The sequence below is a fragment of the Botrytis sinoallii genome (assembly GCF_014898435.1).
Source record: "Botrytis sinoallii strain Bc 23 chromosome Unknown BSIN_010, whole genome shotgun sequence".
Lineage (NCBI taxonomy): Eukaryota > Fungi > Ascomycota > Leotiomycetes > Helotiales > Sclerotiniaceae > Botrytis > Botrytis sinoallii.
Window position 1 is genome coordinate 1,704,812 of NW_024066037.1, and position 21,972 is coordinate 1,726,783.

The window sequence follows — 21,972 nt, forward strand, 5'->3', positions numbered from 1 at the left end:
TAGAAACCCCACTTTATAGAACCTGAAGAGTATTGAGGATGTAATACTATCATGTAATTTCAACAAAACTGATTAAAAAGTCAAAGATAAAGCATATATTTTCAGTTTGTCTAAGAATTGACAATCATACACCATCGAGAACTTTGAATTGAAGCCCAAGAGTCACTCGCTTGAGATTCACGTGATTTCATTTTTTTTTGGCGCTAAGCTCTCATCCATGTTGAGGTTCGGCTCAGTCCTAGTTGGAGCTTTAGTGGGTGAACCACATCTTAAGCAGGAAGTTGACGATAACATCAATACAGCGAATTCAATCCTACAAGATCCTCTTTTCCTCGCAGTGTTTTAACGCATGAGAAGGTTTTCATCTTGACTCAAAGGTAGTACTATTTCTTTTGCTTCTTAAGTGAAAAGACAAATTCTTTTTCTTTCAACAGTGTTCACATCTCAAGATAGCCACTTACCAGTTACAAGATAATAGACCCGACACTTACAACTTGAACGGTTCACTCTTTACCTCTGCGAGATCTTTCACGAAAGCCCAAAAGTCGATTAAATACCCTGAATACGCGCCGCACACAATTCACCGTACCGAAACTTTGAAAACATACATATCTATCTGATTCCAACATCGATTGCTTCGCGCACAGCAGCGCACCCCACCACTGGTAACTTTGATATCGTGGTATATTCCAGAAGATATTCTCGAGAGACCTATGTGCCAACGAAGAAGAAACCGATCTCCAGCTTCGAAACCACCAGTTTAACCGGTCCTCGGTTTATTCCATCTCTTTCAACGGCCTGCGCTCACAAAGCTGAGCCGACGCCTCCGCTAGATCTCTATCTGCGGTGGTTTTAATGGCAGATGGTTACAGATTTTCACAGCAGAGCGCTGGGAACTATTATTATCCTCAAACTACACACCATCCAAGACATTTAATACGTACTGGGACACCTCCAAATAACATTCGGTCTGCCTTTAACACGAATACTCCATCCCCAAGTCGAACCCCCGATCCTCAATCTCCCGCCCACGGTCTTTACGGTATGTTTAACCATCAGCAAGGGCAGCATGGCCGTGTCAATGGCGCAGGACGAGGCGCTATGGCAAGCATGATGCCATATCCTCACTTTCCTACACATCAGTCTCAGCATAATCAACACCACGCCAATATTCAACAAGACCATAATGCACACAATTCCAACGGGGTGAACCACCATGCGAACTTCCCATCTGTTGGCATGCAGAATTCGGCTTCCACTTTCGCTCCCAACCTACAAAACGGACATACGACAAACGCACATAGTGCTCAGGCTCAGGTAATGAACGAACACTGGCAGAAGCAATTGGATTTGTATGCGGAAGGAAAGAAGGCAAAACAGAGTGGCGCGCATTATTTTGCTAGATCCAAAGCAGGGGAAAATACTGTTGACAAAGCCACAACGATATCAACCGAGGAAGAATCAGAGAATGCGAGTCGAAACAGGCCCTCGAACACGGATACTATTAAGCGTCAAGATTGGCATAATATGGATATGAGCGGACTTGGACTACGAGCATTATCAATTGAAGTATTCCACTATACTTTCCTCCAAGAGTTATACGTGGCATCCAACGCCCTCACATCTATACCTTCAGCCATTGGTCAATTGCGACACCTCCGTCATCTTGATGCCTCAAACAATGCATTGCAGACTCTACCCCCCGAATTAGGCATGTGTGTATATCTGAAAAATTTACTACTGTTCGATAATCAACTTACGTCATTACCACAATCATTTGGATCACTCTATCAACTCGAGATGTTAGGCATTGAAGGCAATAAACAAATGGATCCTGCCATTAGAAGTGAAATCATGGAGAAGGGAACTAAAGCTCTTATTCATACTCTTAAAGAAGAAGCTCCAGGTGAGTTCATAAGTCTTCAATTTCTATCTCGTGACTAATTCGTCCCCAAGTACCTCCCCCTCCCGCCCCTAGAGAAATGATTGATCTACTGAATGGCACGACGGTTGCCCCTGACGTCGAGCGGTTCACTGTTTTCTCTTACAACATTTTATGTGATAACTATGTGGGACCCGGTCAATACGGTTACGTTCCATCTAAAGCATTGGATTGGGAGCATCGAAGGCACGAGATACTACGCGAAATCGAAGAACGAGATGCAGACTTTGTATGTCTCCAAGAAGTTGATGCTGAAAACTTCCGCGAATTTTTCAGCGTGAAACTTGCATACAAAGACTATAAAGGTGTATGGTGGCCAAAATCACGAGCCAAGACTATGTCAGAGTCGGCTGCAAAGGCTGTCGATGGCTGCGCAACCTTCTATAAGAACAACAAATACATTCTTCTCGATAAGCAACTTATCGATTTTGCAAACATCGCAATTAACAGACCTGATATGAAAAATCAACATGACATTTTCAATCGTGTCATGCCTAGGGATCATATTGCAGTGTTAGCTTTCTTCGAGAACCGCCTCACTGGATCACGCGTTATTGTTGCCAATGCACACATATTCTGGGATCCAGCGTATGCTGATGTCAAACTGATCCAAATCGCAATTCTAATGGAGAGCATCAGCAAATTTGCTGAGAAATATCAACGGCACCCAGCATGCAAAGATAAAAAAGCGTATACTATCACGGACGATTCAGACCCTGATGCCCCTGTGGAAGTTGCTCCAGAACCTGCCCCGTCCATGGAATATACGAATAAGACCCAAATACCGCTCATTGTTTGTGGTGATTTAAATTCTACTTCAGACTCCAGTGTGTACGAATTGTTAGCTACTGGAAGAGTTGCTCCAGATCATCCAGACCTTGGCAACTATCAATATGGAAATTTCACGAGAGATGGAATTGAACACCCTTTCTCCCTTCGATCCGCCTATACCAACTTAGCCGATGGTCCACAAGAATTAACATGGACCAATTACACACCCGGCTTCACTGATCACATTGATCATATCTGGTACTCGACTAACGCACTCGAAAATACTGATTTGTTGGGACCTGTAGATGAAGAGTACATGAGAACAGTGCCCGGTTTACCACACTACCATTTCCCTAGTGATCATCTAGCACTCTTAGCCCGATTCAATGTCAAGATGCCAAAAACCAAGAAACCCCATCAAGATCCACCAGATTTCGGTCCGTCGAGTCACCATGATCGACGAAGAGATTAGAACATACATGGAGCAAAAGCATAGGCTTCAACTTCTAAGCTCGATGGCTAGAAGGATGGATTTCAATGAACGGAAAGGGGAGGAGTTTATTTTTCTTTCTTGTGTTTATTCCATGGGCTTGGAAATTGGTGGTTTGGCAGGCTACTGGCAGGCGTGGAGCGTTGTATGCATTTTCGAACCTACTTTTTTCACACTCTCTTTTGCGGTCTTATCGGGGTTTGTTTTCATGTAATGATTAGGTTTCAGAGGTGGATGGTGTGACCGTGTCAGGGATGAGATCTGACCGGGCAAAGCGTGGGAGACGGGAAGGGGGGAATATGGGTATGCGAGGGTGATTTGAGATGAGATGAGATATATGCAAGCAAAACAAGATACATGTTAGTGTATAGAACAACGTGATAAACTTGTTTTGCCCTTTTTCAAATTCATTTCCACTACTTTGATTGATTTGGTGAATGATGATATACACAGGTATTTCGATACTGAACAAGACATCACTGCGAGTGATATTCATACGATACTACTACAAAACAGTATAAATAAACTATCGATGTTTACATGGCATACAGTCACTCAAGGTTTTGGCTAATCACTGTGTTTCTTTGGTACTAGTACCATCAATCAGGTAGCTATTACTCTTCGCCTGGAACTTGAGCATTTTTCGTGGGATCTACTAAGTGGATATCTCTTGTTCCAATTGTTTGTTTCTGTTTTCATCGATTTCCTTGTACGTGCCTAATTTTCGGTCTTTCATGATCTCTAGAATTTTGTTGACAAAGAAGTGCGATGTGCATGTATGCATGGTTTGCAACAATCTGCATTAGGTGATATGTTGTTAGATTCCGCTTTGTCTATAAATGCGAGCGCGTCAAAAGTTTGCAAAACCTAGGAACCTATGCTCACACTTTATTTTGATACGCAAGGGATATTTTGATTGGTTCCCCAAAATGGCTGAACCCGCTGTGAAAAATCCAGTTCCACGTCGCAATATTCCGCCCAAGGAGGATCTGCTACGTTTGCGTCAGATGATTGCGGTATGGCATAAATTGAAGGCTCATTGGAAAGCCTCGGAGCTGTATGCGGAGCAGGTGGGCTTTATACGGAGTGAGATTTTACCGTTGGGGTGTTTGATGGTTTCCAAGGCGGTTTGTGTTGGGATTGGGAAGATGGATGGACGGTGGGTGAGAGGAGAGGAGAGGAGGAAAGATATAGGAGAGGAATGGAAATTGGATGTGGGATATGGTGCGAAGGGATTGAAGGGATTGTGTCAATTGGTCATGTTTCAATGCTGGGTGGAGATTTTGAGTAAGTGTTTTCTGTTTACTTTCGGTATTTTCAGGGGCTTGTTCTGCTAACCGTCAAATTCAAATGTTATATGTCATGTGTTATTCATCATATATAGCTCTACAAAAACTAACACGCAACTCAGGAGAAGATTTCGCACTCCCCGACACCGCCATATCATTCTATTTTCCGCGCGGGTTGAGCAGGATCGAAAAACTCTTCATGCAGGGACTGGGATATAAAAGTAACATCGTGCAATACTACCACGAATTAAAGAATGTGGTGACGCCTCACACATTTCTATTTGCAACGAGCAAACATGTTAAATTTTGGCATAGAGGATTGTTAGAGTTGGTGGTGCCGGGCTTGATGGTCAGCGCGCCGTTGCAGGTTAATGGATATTGGGAGAGCCATAGGAGAGGGTGAGTTTGTTCTTGTTAGAAGTTGGAATGGGAAATGGAAATGAGATGATGTATATTTTTGTTTTATACTGACACGAATACAGCGCTCAACGAGCATACAGACGCTTTCTAAACACGGTAAAGAGTCGTAAGCTTGGACCTCTTGTCGACATCAGTTCTCTTACCTCTACCGAGCTCGGAGATTCGAGATGGAAACTGGATACTAAAAAAGCTACTGAATTGCGCATGAGTGAAATATCAATGAATTATGAATGTTACTGGAGGCCTGATCCGGAACCAGAACCGACGGAAGGAAAAGAGAAAGAGATAGATAAGCCAATGTATGGATGGTACACACCCATGGCCTGGCATAAACTTCCCGGTCCGACTCGTATCCCCGGAGATATTTACGATTTGGGAGACGTAGAAGCAAAACGGCAGGCGAAGACTTTATCATGGTGGGGATGGATTGTACTGAAGGCGCCGATACCAGGGCTTTTTTATCTTGATTTCATGTTACGATGCGTGAAAACCCTTTTTGTCAATATATTCTGGCCGGTTAATTTCGGGACAAATGGGGGGAGCCTGGGAAAGATAGAAGCAGTCTGGGGTTCCAAAGAAGAGGAAGATGGGACGGTGTGGTATCTAGTGGAGAGGAAGACGAAAACTGGGACGCAATGGGGATACCAGCCAAGTGAGACTTTGGGGCCGGGAGTTTGGGAAATGGTGAAAGATTTTCATTATGCGTGTCCAGGGAGGAAGATAGGACATGTGCAGTTGGGGTGGTGGGAAGATGTGGGGTTGCTTACTGAGATGTATTGGGGTTCTTATTGTATTCAGTGTGAATATGAGAAGAAATCTTGAATGAATTTGGTTGTGTCTTGAATTAGAATCTTGGTAGAGGTATGATAGGTCCCCGGAAACGTTGTTGGCTTTTGGGACTAGAATATTTCGAAGAACTTTCCTCGCGAGAATGTGAGAAATGAAGAATCCTATCTCATTGACATGGAACAAAGGCGCCGATTTGACTCATGGATGAATGATTCGTACATGACAAACATAGGCGAAATTTTTTGATATTGCCGTGAGTTCGATAGAATTGGAAGGATACAAACGTGCCCATCCCTTGAATCTATGCCCAATTTCACTCTCGTCATGCGGAAAGAATAATTTCCACTTTCTCAATCTCAACTCGCTAGTATATATACATAGATTGACGAGGAATGAAATATGGTGTTGTTAATATTGATAGTGACAAGATTTGATGCTAGATTTTCTGCCGAGTTTGTGCAGAAGATGAGGGAAGATTATGCAAGGTAGAGTGCTTGGACTGATCTGGATGAGTGATAGCCCATTTGAAACAAGAGGAGGCAGATGGTTGCTGTTTGAATGGCTTTTGTAAATCGAGAGATGGGAGGCATCCATCGCTTGCACTGAGGCACGTGTTTCGACGTCCATAAGATTCTTATACGCACTTACATATCCTTCTATCATTCATCACCGACATTCTATGCAAAACCAATCTCCCAGTATAAGCCTTGCTCTACTTTCCAAATTTACAGATTCGGACGACTTCTCGTTCTGCTGCTGCGTCGGTACCATGTGAACCAGCTATGCTAATTTTGGCACATATTTCGGCACACCTCGTAGCTAGAGCTGATTCTCGCCCTTGTGAATGTGCTGAATTATCGACAATAACCACTTTTCGTGCCTTAGCTATCGCCTTTCAAGCCTTGTTCGGTGTTCCCATATCCTCTACCGCATCTGCCCTGTCCCATGTATCAACCTCCAACTTCCTAACCTTCTCTTCTATATCCTTGATCTTTTTCAGTGCATTATTCATCGCCGTATTTTGCTCGTCCCAAGTCTTCGCAAAAGCATCCAAAAGCCATGGTTGTAAGCCCTCTTTCTTTCCCTTTACATAATCATACGTCACAATATCTTCCTCGCATCTTGCAGCTGCTCGCTGATGTAATTCCGATACGATTAAGACATCCAATTTGAAAGAGAATTCGTCTTTACTTTTGGGTTTATGAGTGAGTTTGTGATATACGGAAATGTGATCTGGCCATGTCATCGGCTAATGTTTGTTAGCTAGAGTGTAAATGTACACGCACGATCCGATAGAGAAAGGTAATACTAGAAAAGACTCACAAAAAGATAGGTCGTCTTTATGCTTCTCAGTATCATTCCATAGCCCTCTGGCGTACACATTCGTCTCCATTTTTCTTGATTTTGGGGATCGATATGAACAGCATAATTTTGAGCCCAGTTTACTCTTGCACTCTCTGCATATCGTATATACATGACATTATTAACATGTTTCTGTTGCGCAGTAACAGTTAGCTCCCCGATTTACTTCAACATATATCTAGGAAGATATAGTTCTCCAGCCCTTCTACCTTAAAGGGGAATATACCATACAGTCCATCTCCCCCCAGACAACCTTATGTCGACTTAGACCAGCTCTCTTTTTATCCACCAAATAACCATGTCTTCCAGCTAACAATTCCCTCCAGTCTCGCCCCAGTACTTCGAGTATTTTCCCTGCATCTCGTGCTTGTTCTCGACTCATTCCAAACATTATACATTTTCCAATCCTAGCTTTGATCGTACCCAGCCATCGTGAATCTGAAATGGCATCTGGTTGGCGCGTTACCGTTGTTTCGAAGCGTTTTGATATAGGACTTCGCAGACTTGTGAACGGTCGTCTTGGAAGATACGGTAATCTAGGGGACATTTTATCAAATGATAGGGGGCAATTGTTCGAAATATGAGAGATATTGGACTTGCGAAAGTGGCTGACTATTGTAGAGCTGTCGCAATCTCCCCGCATTTTCGGAATTGCGGCCGCGGAGTGTGTTTAGCGTGTTATTGGCACCCCGCTTCGAATAATAACAAGTCGACGTCGGCGATGGCATGACAGTGGGACGAAATGATCGATAGATGTATTTATCTATCTCACATGCCATGACGCATGCGAAACTCGAATTCAAACCCGCTTAGTCAAAATCTCTCGGCTGAACTTCATTGTCTAGATGACTCCAGCTTCGATTGAACTTAATAAGGATCTCTCGATAAAATGATGGAGAGCAACGAACGTACTCCGTTGATTGCGACAGTCACGGTTGCCCCCCCGCGACAGAGATATGAATATGATGCGATTCGTCGATTCTTCACTATAGCTGCAATACTGTGCTTGGTTGTTGCAGCCTTTATCTTTCTATTGCTTTTACCTTTGCTCGAATAGATTTTGAAGGTGTGACCCTTCGTGATAATCTTAACGACTAGTGCCTTAAGTCCTTGAGCTAGCGCTACTTGCCTCGCTTGCCCAACATACTACGTACCTAAGTAGTTCGATGTTTGAAGTTGCAGCAAATCAGCCTCAGCCCCGTATGCAGCAAGACTAGCCAATGATGGTTTTCCAGATTTCCCTCACCAATTCTTGACAACAACTCTTTGATGCCTACTCGATATCAGCACGAAAAGATGACTTTGCCAACCTACAAAATCTACAAAATCCAATGGCATCTCGCAATGCAAGATCCTTTCATGCCTCAAGCTATACGCTACCACACCAATATCTTCATTGAAACCTCCCAAGATGGCTCGGGTACGATCTATGAAGTCAATGGAGATATCGTCTCTGCTAGCGGAATGAGTTATTTGAAGTTCCCTTCACCGCCACCAGAGTCTTTCGAGTCATTCTATCAAAGAAATCTTTTGGGCAAAATTGCTGTGTCTGATTTAGAGGAAGTGACAGGAGTTCTGAAGAGTATTCCACCGCCTCCAAGACAGAGATGGTTCAATCCGAAAAGCATGAAGATGGAAGCTTGTAAGGTAGATGGAACGCCGTATAGATATGAGGAGGTAGTACCAAAATTCTGGAAATGTACGGAGTGGACGAATGAGAAGGCTATACCTGCTTTATGGGCGAAAGGGTTAATTAAAATGGTTAATAACGAGGACGTTGTTGGAAATTAGATAGTGCAGAGCTATGTATTTTTCAAGGGGTATCAGTATATCTACTTGCCGGATGTGTTTGACAGATGGAAGATAATACTATTATGTGTGTGATTTCGAAAAGGATAGAGCAGGGTTGCAAGGATAGCCACTTGCTTGAAAAAGAATCTTGGAGGACACGAATTTGAGAAAACAAGGATGTGACTATAGACTCTAGAGAGGGAGCAAGAGAGTGTTCAAGGTGGAATCAAGTAAAGTGCCATTGAATACTAACACAACAAGGCTATTGGCTTGCAATTAGAGATAGGCTACAGAACCATAGGTCTATTACCAGAACCGGAAGATACAATAGTCATAAACCAGCGTAGGGTTCACATTCCTCGCTGTATTCTTAAGCATACTACTTTGATAATGAAAGGACAAGTAAACAAACAGATGAAGAGGTAAACACATAAATCCCACGTCTCAATCTAGATCATTTTATCTCTCAGCCTGACTTTGAAACACACACTTCTTCCGCAACTTTTTCCTGCCACGTAGTTCTGGCTCTATAAGCGCTGGTGCCTCGAATCTCATTCTTCTAATCATTCCTTCTGGAGCCTCATTATCAAACAAGTCTGACCAATATATGCATCTATCAAGATGATTTGAATCCTCTGGAAATCCATTTGGCATGTCCGGAATCTCATAACCCTTTCTCTCGAGGAGACTCCTGTTTAATCCCCAAGCAACGTTACACGTTATCCGAAAATTGTTCTTGCAGAAATCTAATGTTGCTTCTAGGGGATCAACCTTCTTAAGTACAGCAGAGCAGACAATTGCGAATACTTTTGCTAGTGTATCACTTGGCGGCTGCGGTTTATCACGCTTGGACTTTGAAGCAGGAGATTGAAGTCTGGTTGATACTCGACGCAGTAGTGACGGTTGACGTTTAGGTCCTATTGGAATTTCTGGTCTCCTCCAGCCATCTTTGATTAAGCCAATCATTCCATGTCCGGCGTGACTATATCTGTTCATCTATAAGTATATTGTGCTTTTCAAAAATGCCTTGGATACATGAGTAGGATCCTTACGTAAACATTTCCTTATGGCCATTAGCTACTACGAAAAAGTTGGTCCATTCTAAATTTGTGAGGTTGATTCCACCATGGCGTACAACATAACTTCGTAATAAGGGTGAAGGTATGATAAATTTCATGGCTCCTAGTCCCAAAGCGGTTCTGTTATCCTCAAAATATTTCTTGATCTCATCGTATCTTGGACACTAGATTAATAGCAAGTCAGTATCTGTCCATGTGATCATGTAATGAAACAAGAGAAATCTTCGATAAGCAAATTTGCTTGTGAACTGGTAAGAGAAAAAACATGTATGATGAGAGCATTCCTGAGTTAAGAAGATGCAGAATTAAAGGACAAAGTATGCTCACAGTTTGACCCGAGTATGGAGCTTTATCTTTCAGGGCTACTCGTTGCGAATAGTGATAATGCCCTGGCTGCTTTGGACTTATATTCTGAGCCCTCTCCATGATTTTTTTAACCCTTCTCCGACGCGCATTTTCTATATAAACTGACACCATCTCAGATTCTCGTGCTAATGATGGCACATCGAGATAAGAGGCGTCTTCATCGCCTTTAGGAGCTGTTGCATATAGTTGATCGCTTTTAAAATTCCATTGCCCAACAATCTTCGGACCCATGTGTGTGGCCTTGGGACCGAAACTATAATGGATGAATTAGATCACTGCCCTGAGAGTCTATTGTGTGATATATTTATGGTACTTACGCTCGTAAGTAAAAACCCCAGAAATTTTGATCATGTAGCCCCATGAACCAATCTACAGGTACTGGATAACACGCTCTGATATCCCACAATTTCTGAGTTTCTGACGGGGGAAGCACAGGACCTCCAGAGACTCCACCAAACCACACACTGGGGAAATTAAATCTAAGTTCCGAGTGAGTATTGCTAGCTAGATGTAAGACGAAAAGATCACTTACTGAACTATTCCTCCACAGGATTTGCCCGGGAGATCCAAACCGCTGACTAGTGGGATGTCGATTCCTCCAAATACCTGAATAACATTAGTATTCATTGTAAAAAGTTTTATTGCAACATACGGATGATTGCATCGAAAATCCACTTGAGATATATACGTTAGTTGGGTTAAACAAATGAGTTCAATTGAATACTCACGTCTCAGCAATCGGCTCGTCCATGAAATAAGGTTCCCCGTCATATCTCGAATCTGAACCTTTCATTTTCGCTGATAGATAGGTAACCATTGCATGCTTTTTGAGTCAGCAATGAAATTTTTCATCTAGAATAGTGAAGAGTCACAAACCGTGAGTTCGTGTAATACCACAGAGACGATGTGAAAGGTGTTTAACGCTCTATCTTCCGGCAGCAAGTTTGGATTCAACAGCGGTTCGACTAAATCATGAGCAATCAAAATGAAAGTAGTACCCTTGAGATTCAATACCGAATTTCTAGGGCCAACTGTTATACCGTTGGTATAGGTCCTATTAATGCCAGGGGAGTCAGTGTTCCCTGTTCAAGAATAGTTTTGGGGAAAATTAGAAAAGAAAGCTAAATTAGGAATTACATTTGAGTTTCTTGAGATAAACAGAGGATGAGACTTGAGCTTGGGATACAGAGTTTCATGTGAAAGACACCAAAATTTGTGATTCGTTTACGTACCCATCTTGGGGAAAACATTCTAAGGAGACTTGTCCTATTCCGAAGCCCCAACTTATTGAACCTACTATTTCATTTAAGAATTCATTGAACGTAGCAGTTCGCTCCTGATAGTTGAAGAGGTTTGAAGGATAAAAACGCCAGTAATCAGACCCTCTGATTTCGGCAGGTAGTTCATCATCAGGTATTTTCTGGTACATGCCATTGAGTAGTGCATCGAACCTTTTTTCTGTCAGCAAATTAATACGACAATGGATAAAGTCGAGAGTTTTACCACTGCCAAGTAGCGACGTTTGACAGCACAAGAGTGACAATCTTGAGAGCGGGTTGTATTGCCTCCCATATTTCATCGTTGCCTTTGATCTAGTTCCACTAGTAAATCCAGTTCCTACCATCTGAAAGTCCTGCACTTACCTCCCAGAATTTGTTGCCATCTCCATATGGATGTTTGGGAAAATGTAATGGTATCACATCTTCTCTTTCCCAATGTTGCCTCTCAAAGATAGGGTGTATCGGAACCGTGCCAAGGTCAACCCGTCCAGTTGTTGAATCGGAATCCCATTTACCTGGCCTGATATCTGCCAGTGCTCCAATTTGTTCTAACTCATGAGCAGTAAACCCTATCACAAATCAGTTTTGGCTACTTCCTGAGATAATTGATCACTTACCCCAAAATCTCGTTCTCTGGTAATCTTCTAATGCCCTATGCCTATCTGCTGACACCAACTTTCTCCAATCGACTACACTTGGTGAGGCCGGTGTCAATCCACTTTTCTTCAAAGGGAGCCACTCCCTGAGTATTTCGTGACCTGGGCCTTGAGGATGTCCATATTTTCCTGCAAAGGGAGTTTCTCGCGTTGCCATGATTATTAGCAGAAAATATTTCGATCAAAATTTGAAGATACCGATTGAAAATAAATAGGTACAAACAAATATAATCCAGTGTCTTTCCGCTTTTCTTTATGTCAATCGCGAGCGATACACAACAAAGATGCACAACAAAGACATCGGAAAAGCATTCAATCAGTTAACGAACAAGAAAGACAAGGTATAGACCAAAATATGAAATTGAGGCTCTTCATTTACCATCGGCTAATTTAGAAATGCGCAAAGGAGATATATATGACCACATGATTAACCCCAAAGGCTTGAACCGGTCGCCCCACCCATGATTTCTGTGAACAGAATCGATATCTCCAAACTTAATCAACTCGGATTCACCCACGAAGCAGCCCCAACATATAACCCATCTGACCCGCATCTAAACCAACCCTCTATATCTCTCTATCGGCGTGATAGGTGTGCCACCTGAGCTCCTAGTAACTCTTTCTGTCGAACTGCGAAAGCTTGGGAGTGATGGGAAGTATTTTGGTCGGATGGTTTCATCGAAAATTCGCAGTGTAAGGATAAAGAAGGACAGTCCTAACAACATCCCGATAACGAACATTACAATTGCTGCAGTCTTGTCGACAGCCCGTTCGCTAACACTGAGACTTCCAGAATGCTCAAATGCTGAAAAAGGAGACATGGTTTCCATAGTTTCAATATCCGATTCTCTACCTGAGTTGATTGGACCTCTAAATGATATTATGTTGTTGCTGACAGCTTTGGAATCTTGATGTCTTTTGATGTGTATCTGGGAAATATCTATGAATCTAGATTGAGGCTGTAGTCGAAAGGGTTTGTGGGACCACGATAATGATGCGCAAAGAGTATCTGTCAATAACTGGTCTTCTGTCCCTCAAATTCTTCGAACTTCGATTATGAGATCATCTACGAAACCAGATCGCAAAATAGGATAATCTAGCCGGTGACAATTAGTTATAGCAAGGGAAAGCAGAGAGACAGGTACATACAGATGTTGACAATTGTATAGGTAGAGGAATTGTGCCTTGATGTTGTAGACTTGTAAGAGGAGTACAAGAATAGCAATTGCAGAGCAAGCTACAGGCTTGCTTGCAATCTGCCATCCATACTAATTTCTCGCCGAAAGTGAATATGATGAATAACAAGCCAAATATAAGATTAACAGACTCTGATTGTATTGTGCCGCTATGGCGGTGAATCTGAATATTGCAATGCAGATTGTTCAATCTAGATGTATGAATCTTATCATCAGTATCCAGCCAAAGGAACTATCTGGACCATCTTGAATACCATACTTACAACTCTAGATTTTCATACCCATACTTCTGGTCCCTCTAGACCTTTTCTCTACCTATACGCCCCGAAGCCTAGCAATAGATCTACACAGAGTCTCCCAACGCAGATATTTCATCCTCTGCATTTGTCCACAGGCCTAGCTTGATCTCTCACGCATCTCCAACTCAGAAGCAGCTTTGTCGATTCTTGCCCCTATCCCCTTAGACAATCCCTGGTCCCTCTAATTCCTGCATATGATCCACCGCCACCCTAAATGTAACGATAAAAACAATCAGCGCCAACATAACTCCCAGAAACAATCCACACACGACAGTCGCTGCGTTGAGATGGTGGAGATCTAACATATTCTTATTTCTTGGCCCGTATAAATTATATGTTCTCCCCATCATCTAAAGCTACAAAAATATTGTAAAGCAAGAAACACAAGCATCATGGACTATTTATTGTAAACAAGTGAATAAAGAAGGATTTCCGGAAAAAGTTTACAAAAGGCCCAATTTGGAAACGATGTGGAAATTGCCGTTTTCGGCTATTTTGGGGGGCAGAATTGCACTTGACGATTCGGATGGGGAAATAATAAACGTGAGAATTCCTTGTGAATTTACATTTTTAAAATCAGATATGAAACGAAAACATTTTATCATGGCAACTTAAGTGAAATGATCAATCGACGTTTGCAATTAATAGATTTAGTTAATCTAGCACACGACGCTCCAAGAGATTAACCACCGAAACGGGAATGTGTGCAATCAGCATTCGTCACAGGTAGTTGGCATGAATCATCTTCTATCGTCTGATAAATAATAGAATTAGCTAATGAGACATAGGTTGGATGGAGGTTGTAGGATCGTACGTACTTGCGAAGGAAGGAAATCCGTATGGCTTCTGACTCCAAGCACCACTATTCTTCTCTCAGCACCCACTGAAGAAATTTCATAAACCGCAGAGTATCAATCGAGAATGATTCATTGAGTTGATGTGTTGATTGTCGTCGTGTCTCGGCGCTGGAACTCGGAGTTGTTGAAGCCGAGTGTGCTGTGGTGCAAAGAGTTTCCAACATAGATCGACCTGACTCAGCTCAAGCCACAGCTCTTCCTCAAGTCTCAAAACCCGATATCATCTCACCCTCCCCGGTAAGAGGTATGCTTCATTGCGCGATGGTACTCTCACAATCTCTACAGACTCACACCATCCACGGCGACAGATCTCGTCCCTAATCATCGACTCCGGAGTTCCTACGATCTCTCTGGAGAATCTCCTGAGCCTGCACTCCATCGATTCGAGGGAATACAAAATTAAGCATGTAGAAATACATAAGGTACCAAGCGATAAATCCCAAAATTGCACCCAAGCAAAAACCAAAGGCTAGCATTGGAACCTCTGAGGGTGTGAATCCCTCTCGGCTTATAGCAGACTCTGTGTGTGAACTGGCAGCCATTTTTGCTTGAAATTGTTTATGTAGTTGGAAGGGCGAGGACTGTTTGATTTCGAGATTTGGATAAATGGGTAGTGGCTGAACTGTTTTTTTGCTGAACTATTCGTGCGTGAGTGAGTGCTTGACAAGGTGTTAGCGCAAAGTTGTTGTTTAATATAAATCGTAATGTGAAGTGGGGCACTTGAAAAGAGTGAATGGCGAGAGATGACTGACTTTGTGGTGCGAATCCTTGGCCAAATATATCGATCACTAAAATATCTAGAATGTAAATTGTCTAGAAACCAGCGAGGGGGAAGATTGATTTTTGACCATTTCTTGAAACTATCGGAGCAAGTCAGTGTCTGGTTGACCAAAAAGGTTGAAAAAAAAACCAGGAAATAGCAGCAGAGAAGGAGTATCGTCGGAAAATTCTTGAGACCATTGTACATCCAAAAGGAACAGACGAGTGTCAAATGAACGAGAAGGTTCAGAAGAACGAAGTGTGATTAGAGTGAAGGTGTACTCTTGATGTATGCATTGCTTGCCTCACTAGGAAAAAAAGGACATTGAGTCTTGATTATGGTATCTTATCATACAGGACGTACAAGACACTCTCTACTCCCAACCAGTAACGCCAGTACTAACCTATGTCATATACAATTCATACATTACTTAACCATCCATTTTGACATCCTCCCCTACAGCAGGGGCTTTGCTCATATTTCTGAGTAGATAACTTCGTTTAAAGTACTCATTGGGGTGTACAATGGTTTCTAATTGTGCTGCACCCCATGTACCATCATCTTTCACTTTCTTAATCTCCTGCTTATGTGCGTACTCGAAGACTCTGGACATTATCTGTTAGCAGCTTTCGAAGAAGCATTCTTACATTACATACCTATTGCAAGCAAAGATGGAACTTCTGCTTCTCTTTATCTTCTTTTACTCCTCTCAAAACCTCATGGTCGTTCACGCCTACGGCGCGCAATAATGAAGTTAGATTGTCCACACTAAAATGCCTGTAAGGACAACCGTGTGATTCTCCTGGTCCCGGAGGATGCTCCGTCAATATCTTCTGACAACTAAACGGAGAATACCCATTGCCTCTGCGATTCGAATCTCCTCCCACGTCACCATACGAGTGACGAACATTGTATCTGTATTCTTTATTGAAGACATCATCTGTGATTTTACTGAAGGCGGAGCGCCAGAATACGAGACATTCTTCCAGATTCAAGCCGATACCCTTGAGGAATAGGGTGTATTGCAGACGACCGTAATGTTTGAGATGTGCATCCCGGCGGAGGGATTTATGGAGGTTTTGCATGCAGAGAGGGAATGAAGAGGAAAGTGCGTCGATATTACGGGCGGATATGTCAGCTCCATCGACTGCAGTTGCTGAGCTGGAGTAATTCGCATCCGGTGTGGTGAAGTTTTGAGAAAGATGTGTAAGAATTGGTGTTAGTCGATCATCTTCATCAAGCCGAGGAAGTGCGCGAGATGTGATCTGAGTGAGCAATTAGAATAATTCGTAATAAGGATTTAGAAAAATCAAACAAACCTCCAAAGCTTTATCCAGCTTGCTTGTAAATTCCGCAACAACCATTGAAAGTTGTTCCCTGGAATGAACATACGCCTTTCCACCCCTTAAAAATACTCTCCGACTCTCTACTAATTCCGGGACTCTCTCCCAGTCTACTTTGAACCAACTCTCTTCTTCAATCCTCATCTTATCTCTGCCGGCTGCACCCTTCAATTGCTCCCAATAATCTCTTTTCTCATCCTCACTCACCGTCTCCCAATCTAGATTGAGGCCCTCCACAAACGATTGCCGTTCCCTTAAATCGTCTGCCTGGAACCGCAAACGGAATAGCATAGACTCCACACGAGAAAATCGTCTTCGCAAGTCTTCTGTAGAAGCGAAAGCAAGCCGCAGGATAAAATGACTGTAATGATCCTTCTGTCTCTCGGCCTGCAGTGCGCTAGAACCAGACGAAGAAGCAGAAAGTGGTAAATATTTATCGAGAAGGGGCTTCATGTGGGCTGCTGTCTCGGCAGGGGTTCTGTTTCTGAATGAACATGCTTCGAGTTCTGCGAGAACTGTTTATTATGTTATTATATATTCGCAGGTATGACTAAGTTGTTGAAATACCTCGCAGACGATCAATAGCCCATTGCTCAAATTGTTCCAGAGTTATATCAGCCGTAGGAGGTATTGTGTAGAAATTCAAACGGTGCGGGTAGTTGAGATCTTTGTAGGCAGGCTTTTCTGCAAATTGAGTTTTCCTGTAGTCTGGCTTTTGTCTCTTGGAGAATCTGTTTGGGTCTTGACGTATCATTTTGTCGTTATTTCAAAATTGTGTCCCAATGTTAAGTTAGAATGTTCCTCACTGCTATGCATGTACGGATTGAATTGGGGTAACGCGTGCTAAAGTGGAAAAGTCGCGACGCGCCAAATTTATTACGGGTAGCTCAACTGACCAAGATGGCAACTTTGTCAGCCAACCACTTATAGGTCTTGTATCTCAATAGCATGACAACATAGTTTAAATGTTGTAGTTGTTTTACAAAGTCAAGAAATCAGTAGATCCAGAACTGGGAAACATCAATTGATAGATTCGATTTGATCAACAGCACTGATTTCCTGGAATTATTGACAAAGGGGGAAAGATCAACCCAAGCTAGCTCAGCCACTAGGTCTGTCTACTACAACTGCTCTTCACACATGATATGTGTCCGGAGAACATGGGGATTGAAAGTTCGCCTTTTTGAATAGCTGGTTGCATCTCAATGGTCTTGAAATGGCCTATAGATGCTTGTTATCTGACCTTGCCAGTCCACTTCTTAAAGTCATGGATCTTGTAAGCGAGAACTGCGGAGGCTTCCCCTTTTCTTAATCAACTCAAAAGATGCCTCATCTTGAACACGCTTTCCTCCTTTTTAAATTTTCAGTGATTTGAATCCAGGTCTTTTGTTGTTTTCTTGCCCTCTTTTGGCAAGATCTGAGATCTGAATGATGGTTGTATTTAGTTTCCCGGCAAGTTTTGGCGCTAGCCTAATAGTTAATTGGCCATGGCAGAGAAGTGGTGTATCTACAGCAATCCCAAGAACTATGTCAGTAGGAAACTGTCTGCTATACGCCATTATAATTAGAGCTCGCCGTGCGCCTTCTAAACAACAGCGACATTCAAACACTGGCAAGATCCAAACCCTCGCAGATGCATGGATTGGAAATTGGGAAGTTGGAAAATCGCGCCTCCCAAAGAAGCTCAAGTAATGTTAGGTTCGAAAGTCTAAGAAAATCCTTTTAAAGAGGGGATTAATCTGAAAGATTTAAGTTTTGTTGGATCGTTAGATCTGAAATGATATATTCAGAAAAACAGTGTCGATAAAGCTGCGGCAGTCAGTTGGAGGATGAGGTGCAGCTTCCAGATTCATCATTGGCAGTTCAATTCAGCTCACGATCGCTCTTTCCTGTATTATCAACCATTAGTTAAAACCATTATACCTCTTTTCCTTTCTCTCTCTCGTTGCCTCACAAACCCGCACATTTGGATACTGATATTTCTCAATCCTGCGCATTGTTACACAATCACAAATCTACAACTAGACATTGCATTATCAATTTAACTTACAGAGGCATACCTAAATATATAGTTTATTGACTGCAACGCCTTGACACGCACCGTTTCAAACAATAAACAAAGACAACATGGCTATTCTTCGATTTTTACAAGATCCAATAGGAATAGCTCCGGAGTTCGTTACATCTACTATCGTGGCAAGTCGCGAGCTTGTGCAAAACACTTTGATAACATCGATTTCTACGAGTACAAGGAGTAGTTGGCTCGCTTTACCAACCATAACAACCACGAAAACTTCTACCTTAGAACCTATTCAGACACTCATAACCTCTCTATTGTACAGAGAACCGTCGAACATTCAACTAGCCGTCGCAAACCCTACACCTACAAACGTTCAAAGCGAACCATCTACGAATGTACATTCGAATTTTCCACAGTTCGGACGCCTTGCAGTCACCCCATACCAGCTTATGTATATAATAGCTGTATGCGTGTGCTTTATGATTCTAATGAGTTTCTGCTGTTGTACGGATGACATTGGGCGCTATATAAAATCCAACCGTCGCACCAATCCTGGCGCAACGATGCAAGCAGCTCCTGTGTGGCCAGGAGCTCTGCGAATTGGTGATGGAGCTGACGATCGAAGCAGGAGCAACAGAATTTCCCGAAGTCATTCTGCTATCAGCGATTCTACTGTTAGACCTCTTATGCCTCAAGCTGCGGAAAGGATTGATTCGCCTGCTACTTCTACCGCGCCTTTGAATACTCTTACTAAAATAACCATCAAAAAGTGTGAAGAAGGTCATGAATCTATCATTATTGATGAGATTGAACTACGGGATCTTGCCTCCGCACCCTCGTTTTATAACTTACCAAATAGCGATTCTGATTTCACTCATGAGTATCTTATCGATAATCCTGAGGCTGATGCTCACAGTCGAAGAAAAGTCAGCTTGCGTGGTGGCTCTGGTGCAGAAGATAATCTATTGCGTACCGGAGCCATCACTAGTTTCAAGCAAACCGAGGAGAGATGGAAACCAACATGGTCTGCCACAAAATCTCTATTCAGCTCCCGACGCAGAGGATCAGAACCTATTCCAGCACAAAATACTTCACGCTTCGTGTCAACTAGGTCTACAACTTCTGGTAACAACCACTCTTCATCAATACAAAATGGTGATCGGTTTCTTCAAAAATCATCTACGAATACATCTAAACGTGCATCAAGACAAGAAGATACTTCCGGTACAATTTTCTCCTTTCCTATGAGTGAAGGAAGCGATTCGGAGATTCCCCGTTTTCCAACCCTCAACCGAATAAAACGAAAACTCAGACCACTTATCCATTCGGTATCAAAACAATCCTTGAGAGGAAAGTTTTCATTGGATCACAGTGCAGAGCACAGCACCGAAGAGGCAAACTCAGAGGAAGTCCCATATAGGAGCACAGTCCGAAAGGCACTTCGAAGAGCTCGTAGCTCAGCTTCAATTCCATTTGGACTTTTCAAACTACCTGAGCCGGCAAGGAACGATCCGGAGCCTTCTCTCGCTGGACCTGTTTCTATCATTTCTAGCCCAAACGAAGCCCGATCTGTGGATTCTGATACCGCATCTGAAAATACTGTGAGAGCTAGGTCTCCAGTTAGTATATTGCTTGGAGTCGGAACTGATAGAAGATCTGGTTCTGGACATCGAAGCAGGAGTTTGCAAAAGATGGTCAAGTCTAGTGTGGCTGATGATATTGATGTGGCTTCTTCACTGGCCTTTTCAAATGCTCGCAAACTTAAGGAGAGATGCGAATCTCGATCTGGCTTTGAAAACAGGGGCCCAAATAAAGCTGTTGTGGCTACGGGTGATCTCGAAAGTGTAGCTAGTGAGATTGATTCTGGTTCTGTGTTGACGTGTTCAAACTCTGGAATAGAGGGGCAGACACCCGGATCGTCCATAGAGAACCCTAAAAACGGAGAAGAGAAGAAGGATGATGATGAGACTGAGGATGAAAATGAGGGCCAGGTCTTCAACTCAGCAGATGATGAAAAACTGGGCTCGACTCACGTTGCATGTAGATCGGTTCATAGCAGTCAAGGGGAGGACAATGATGAGGCCGTTGAGATCGAACAAGAAAGTTCCGATGAATCATTCTCATGTCCAAATCCTACTTCTTTCGGTAATGCAAATAGAATTCGTAAGCACGGTCAAACGGCAATGGCAAATCATTTCCATGCGAGAGCGAGAAGAGTTGGAACGGGTAGTACGGATGGTTCAGAGAGTTTGGTGACTGGGAATAGGGGAAAATTGAGGGGCAGATTGGGTTTATTGATGATTAGAGGGGTTGCAGGGGGAGAGGATGGGAGAGTAGGTGCTAGGCGGGGTGGAAAAGTGGAGTTGGTTCCGATGAATTTTGGAGGGGATTATTAAAAAGGTGAAGGTGAGATTTATGCATATATCTGCAAGGGAGAGGCAGAGAATGAGAGGAGGAATAAGAACAGGAAAATTTGGAATATGAATTAGCGATGGTTTGTCTAGTATGGATATCGTACGGGATTCAAGGAAAGTGGGAATGCTAGAGCATGATTAGATCCATTATCAGTCATGAAGAAAGACAAGAGACTGGAACATAATTATCGAGTTTTAAATGTAATCACTTCTTCCGTTCAAACAATTAGTATCAAGGTTAACTTTCTTTTAAGTATATCTAAAAATAAACTTCACGGTCGAGCGAATTCCTCCCCACATTCAAATGACTTTCAATTTGCGTATTGTGTCCGAAACCGCATTAACGATGGTGATATCTACGCGGTCTTTGGGATCATATTATCCATTTTCTATTGAGAGGAAATTTTTGTAGATTCAATATATTGAATATATACTGCTTTTGGGTGATGAAATATTCATTGCGTTGTTTGGATAAGTCTAGGGATTGAGGGAAGGGGATTGATAGGGTTGGTAGATATAGGCATGGATGGGGAAGATGGTGATTGAGATTGAGATTGAGATTGAGATGAAGGCTTCTCAAAAGGAAGCAGGGGATTGAGTGAGATGGTGGTTATAGGAGATAGATATGTATAGTTGGAAATGGGCTAGTGTTGAATAGGGGATAGGTAGGTAGATAGGTAGATAGGTAGATAGGGGAGAGGGGAGAGGGGTGAGGTTTTAAAGTGGTGAAGATTAGGGGATCGAGAGAATAAGCCATGGGAGTAGTAGAACTTGGGTATATGGGAGAGATCTGGATGGGAGAATGAGAAGTTTGCAGAGTAGTTACCTCCGTAATCAATCTTTTTTCT

At 42.7% G+C, this 21,972-nt stretch overlaps 8 protein-coding genes across 8 annotated transcripts; 4 read left to right on the forward strand and 4 right to left on the reverse strand.

The window, feature by feature from the left end:
• The first annotated feature begins 159 nt into the window (after nt 1–159).
• On the forward strand, nt 160–3,604 carry EAF02_006629 (uncharacterized protein). The gene is made up of 3 exons (XM_038902677.1): nt 160–377; nt 479–1,906; nt 1,957–3,604. Exons 2-3 carry the CDS (start codon nt 856–858, stop codon nt 3,183–3,185), a joined length of 2,280 nt encoding a protein of 759 aa, XP_038757897.1. The 5' UTR covers nt 160–377; nt 479–855; the 3' UTR covers nt 3,186–3,604.
• A 528-nt stretch (nt 3,605–4,132) lies between these two features.
• EAF02_006630 (uncharacterized protein) lies at nt 4,133–5,734 on the forward strand (the record flags this gene model as incomplete). The annotated part of the gene is made up of 3 exons (XM_038902678.1): nt 4,133–4,490; nt 4,615–4,891; nt 4,975–5,734. 3 exons carry the CDS (start codon nt 4,133–4,135, stop codon nt 5,732–5,734), a joined length of 1,395 nt encoding a protein of 464 aa, XP_038757898.1.
• Nucleotides 5,735–6,596: 862 nt separating this feature from the next.
• Nucleotides 6,597–7,610, reverse strand: EAF02_006631 (uncharacterized protein; the record flags this gene model as incomplete). The annotated part of the gene is made up of 3 exons (XM_038902679.1): nt 6,597–6,950; nt 7,025–7,195; nt 7,290–7,610. The coding sequence occupies 3 exons, from the start codon at nt 7,608–7,610 to the stop codon at nt 6,597–6,599; spliced, it is 846 nt and encodes a 281-aa protein (XP_038757899.1).
• Nucleotides 7,611–8,359: 749 nt separating this feature from the next.
• EAF02_006632 (uncharacterized protein) lies at nt 8,360–8,854 on the forward strand (the record flags this gene model as incomplete). The annotated part of the gene is made up of 1 exon (XM_038902680.1): nt 8,360–8,854. One exon carries the CDS (start codon nt 8,360–8,362, stop codon nt 8,852–8,854), a length of 495 nt encoding a protein of 164 aa, XP_038757900.1.
• Nucleotides 8,855–9,313: 459 nt separating this feature from the next.
• Nucleotides 9,314–12,392, reverse strand: EAF02_006633 (uncharacterized protein; the record flags this gene model as incomplete). Its single annotated transcript, XM_038902681.1, has 12 exons — nt 9,314–9,842; nt 9,907–10,097; nt 10,261–10,552; nt 10,617–10,778; nt 10,832–10,905; nt 10,952–10,973; nt 11,028–11,122; nt 11,176–11,353; nt 11,532–11,750; nt 11,803–11,891; nt 11,943–12,148; nt 12,197–12,392. The coding sequence occupies 12 exons, from the start codon at nt 12,390–12,392 to the stop codon at nt 9,314–9,316; spliced, it is 2,253 nt and encodes a 750-aa protein (XP_038757901.1).
• A 2,512-nt stretch (nt 12,393–14,904) lies between these two features.
• EAF02_006634 (uncharacterized protein) lies at nt 14,905–15,129 on the reverse strand (the record flags this gene model as incomplete). The annotated part of the gene is made up of 1 exon (XM_038902682.1): nt 14,905–15,129. One exon carries the CDS (start codon nt 15,127–15,129, stop codon nt 14,905–14,907), a length of 225 nt encoding a protein of 74 aa, XP_038757902.1.
• Nucleotides 15,130–15,777: 648 nt separating this feature from the next.
• EAF02_006635 (uncharacterized protein) lies at nt 15,778–17,444 on the reverse strand (the record flags this gene model as incomplete). Its single annotated transcript, XM_038902683.1, has 4 exons — nt 15,778–15,952; nt 16,026–16,612; nt 16,667–17,205; nt 17,258–17,444. The coding sequence occupies 4 exons, from the start codon at nt 17,442–17,444 to the stop codon at nt 15,778–15,780; spliced, it is 1,488 nt and encodes a 495-aa protein (XP_038757903.1).
• Nucleotides 17,445–18,817: 1,373 nt separating this feature from the next.
• Nucleotides 18,818–21,106, forward strand: EAF02_006636 (uncharacterized protein; the record flags this gene model as incomplete). The annotated part of the gene is made up of 1 exon (XM_038902684.1): nt 18,818–21,106. One exon carries the CDS (start codon nt 18,818–18,820, stop codon nt 21,104–21,106), a length of 2,289 nt encoding a protein of 762 aa, XP_038757904.1.
• Nucleotides 21,107–21,972: the final 866 nt, after the last annotated feature.